Raw genomic sequence first — 3,413 nt, 5'->3', positions numbered from 1 at the left:
TATGGCGGGTTTTGGTTCACAGACCTGCTTGCAACAATGAGTATATTTAGTTGAAACTGTTGTAGCTTGGGCAATTCACGCATAGTTCGTGAGCTGCAGGACTTGGTGTCCTCTAAAAAGCCCAATTTGTGCTCTTGATGAAACTCTCTTGGATTAGTCGCAGGTAGAATATATTAGGATTAAATTGGATTTGAGAGTCACTTCTATGTTGGTAGGAATGGTTAGGCTGGAGGCCTCCTGCTACCCTGGAAGAGGAGGAACACTATTAGGTTGTTTAGTTATTCCCAAAACCACATTGACATTGTGATTTATGTATCAAATGATGAGATTCCTTGGAGAATGAACGGTTGGTATGCCCCTGAGAGCAGCCGAAGATAGGAAGTGTGGAATTTTTTTAAACATCTTCACTCGAAGTCAACCCTACTATGGTTGGTGATCGGTGATTTTAACGACTTGGTATGGCAAGAAGCGGGGAATGTTTCCCTACCATGAGCCTTTACTCTTGGGGTTCAGGAAGGTTATGAGTGATTGTGGTCTTTGGGACCTCGGTATGTTTGGTTACCCTTACACTTGGGAGCGAGGGAGAAGCACGTATGGCTGGGTTGAGGAAAGGTTCGATCGTGCTCTTTCTAACTCGGGTTGGCATGAGGCTTACAAAAAGGCGGTCGTTCACAATCTGTTAGTGTTGTGTTCTGACTACTCTGTGCTATTTTTGGACATCAATGGATCCTCTCAAACCAGGTCTCCGTCTCCTAAGCATTTTAAGTTCGAAACTGCATGGCTCTTGGATGATAGTTGTAGAGAGATTGTGGTTCAGGCTTGATAGGATGTTGGTACTTAAATGTCTAGAGTAAACTCAGACTCTGTGCAGACAGGCTCTCAAGTTGGAGTGGTAAGAGGGTCCACTGTTTCACGAAGAAAATTGGCGCATTGAGGAAACAATTAGTTATCCTTAAACCACGTCGTGATGAGGTTGCGTTGGTTGAATATAATGTTCTCAATGCTAATCAATCTTAATCAAGTGCACAACTTCAATGTTGCGTTGCTAGGCAAGCAAGGATGACAAATTGACAACTCCTTTCCAATCCAAAGAGCTTGTTAGAGAGGACTTTGAAGGCAAAGTATTATGTGAAAGAGGACTTATTTTTAACACTAAATTGCAGCTGGATGCCAATTTTGTGTGGAGAAGTATAATGGCCAATCAAGGACTTCTAAAAGCACATATAAGGATAAGGATTGGGAATGGCAGGACAACTTCGGTTTGGCATTCTCTGTGGTTGCCGGAATCCCATGATTGAGTCCCCTTCACCACTTGGGAGTCTCATTGATCTCACGGTAGCCAACCTTCTTAATATTATTTAATGACTGAGATAAGGATTTGTTGTTGCGATTAATCCCTTATTCTGGCTATCCTAACTCTGGTTTTGGCCTGGAGACTTAAGAGGCCTGTATATAGTGAAACATATAAACTCTTATGTTGTGATGTATGAATAAATGGAGAATGGTTTCACACAATGGAATATGGCGAGCCGTCAGGGGGGTCCTTCCCACGTATGTCAACATCTGAGTGTTCGTTGTGTTCAGTGAATCAAGAAACGCACTCTTAGAGTGTCATGTATTATGTGTGGCAATCTCGTAATCAAATGGTTTGGAAAGGCAAGTCTACATTTGTTGCTGAGGTATGGCGTGTGACGAGTGACGAGTCCTATTGGGTGGGACAGCTAAAGCTGCTCCATACCCAAAGCCAAGAATCGAACCCTTGACCTTTGGTTAAGGATGAATGAGTCCCTTCCACTCAACCACACCCTCTAGGTTCTCTCAGATACAGAAATGTTAGCTTGTAAACCCGCTTCAACTCCTATAAAGGTTAGTCATCAACTCACTCCTAATGCAGGCGAACTTCTTGCAGACCCTTCTATATATAGACGACTCATTGGTCACCTGCTCTACCTCACAGTCACTCGGGCAGACATCACTTATGCAGTTAATCTCCTTTCACAATTCATGTCTGCAACACGTGACATGCATTAGCAAGCTACGCTTAGGGTTGTACGTTATATCAAAAGATCACAAGATCTTGGCATTCTATTATTGAGACATAGCTCTTTAAAGTCACATGCCTACTGTGATGCCGATTGGGCTTCATGTCCAATCACATGATGCTCAACTACGGGACATTGCACTTTTCTAGGAACAAGTCCCCTATCTTGGCGAACAAAGAAACAAACAACAGTATCACGATCCTCTACTGGAGCAGAATACCGTGCCATGACCAATGCAGCTAGTGAAATCACTTGGCTTCAAGAACTCCTATCAGAATTAGATAATCAGTTCATCCTACACAATTGCATTATGACAATCAAACATCTCTCCACATTGCCAACGGTCTTTCATGAAAGGACTAAACATGTGGAACTCGACTGTCATTTTGTACGAGAGAAAATCAATGACGGCACATTACGCACTATTTTCGTTCCATCCAATCAACAACTAGCCGACATATTTACGAAGAGCCTCCTTCCTCAACTGTTTGACACCATCTGATCTCTTCCAAGCTCATGTACCACCCTTGAGCTTGAGGGGGAGTGTAGAAGAATTTTTTTTTTTTTTGAAAAGAAAACAAGCTTGTATTAATGCGAGAAATCGCCATACATTACAGCAGAAAGGAACCGAGGGCTAGAAGTAAAACACTCACTAAAACCCCCAGCCGAGTAATGTAAAGCATGAAAAGCAACAGTATGAGCGACCATATTACCACTACGTTTAACAAACTGAAAACGAACATACGGTAATTCCTTCAAATAACTACGAATGTCATCGATAATAGCCCCGAAAGGAGTTAAATTCTTCCCACCACGCACAGCGTTAGTGACGACCTGAGCATCAGTTTCAAGGATCACAGACTGCCACCCTTTAGCCTTCAACCAACTTAGAGCCTCTCTCGCGCCCATAGCTTCCGCCTCCTTAACCGAGTAAAGCCCCTCCATTGTAAGCATAGCCATACCCAATAAAACACCAGAGGCGTCCCGGACTGCCCACCCGAACCCCATACGGTGTCTCTCGGAGTCCATGGCAACGTCTATGTTTATCTTCAAAAACCCACAGGGAGGAGACTGCCACTGCGTGATTGAACTAGAATGTTGAGAATTAGAGACCATACCACTTTTCTCAAGAGTAGAAATCTGCTTCCAACTTGCAACATACATTAACGCCTAGGTAACCAAGGTTTGCGGACCTTTGTACTGGTTCATCCATAGCTTTGCATTCCTATTCTCCCATAATGCCCAGCAGATAGTAATAACTTTCTCAATCATATGGACTGGTAAAGCCTCCCACAACTCCTCCAACCAAGAAGAAAAAGAATTCACATAAGATAAAATCCAAGAATCATCGAGCACATGCCAACAGTCATG

The 3,413-nt window shown here is 43.2% G+C and overlaps 1 protein-coding gene across 1 annotated transcript; it reads right to left on the bottom strand.

Moving 5' to 3' along the window:
- Positions 1-2,630: 2,630 nt before the first annotated feature.
- On the bottom strand, positions 2,631-3,206 carry LOC116024198. The gene has a single exon (XM_031265099.1). It carries the CDS (start codon positions 3,204-3,206, stop codon positions 2,631-2,633), a length of 576 nt encoding a protein of 191 aa, XP_031120959.1.
- Between the last annotated feature and the right edge of the window lie 207 nt (positions 3,207-3,413).

Source organism: Ipomoea triloba, chromosome 7 (genome assembly GCF_003576645.1).
Source record: "Ipomoea triloba cultivar NCNSP0323 chromosome 7, ASM357664v1".
Classification (NCBI taxonomy): domain Eukaryota; kingdom Viridiplantae; phylum Streptophyta; class Magnoliopsida; order Solanales; family Convolvulaceae; genus Ipomoea; species Ipomoea triloba.
Note: the sequence above shows the minus strand (reverse complement) of the source record. Positions and strands in the feature narration are given on the sequence as shown.

Excerpts from the sequence above, each read along its gene's own strand:
- LOC116024198 (XM_031265099.1), bottom strand. The coding sequence starts at position 3,206 with ATGTATGTTGCAAGTTGGAAGCAGATTTCTACTCTTGAGAAAAGTGGT.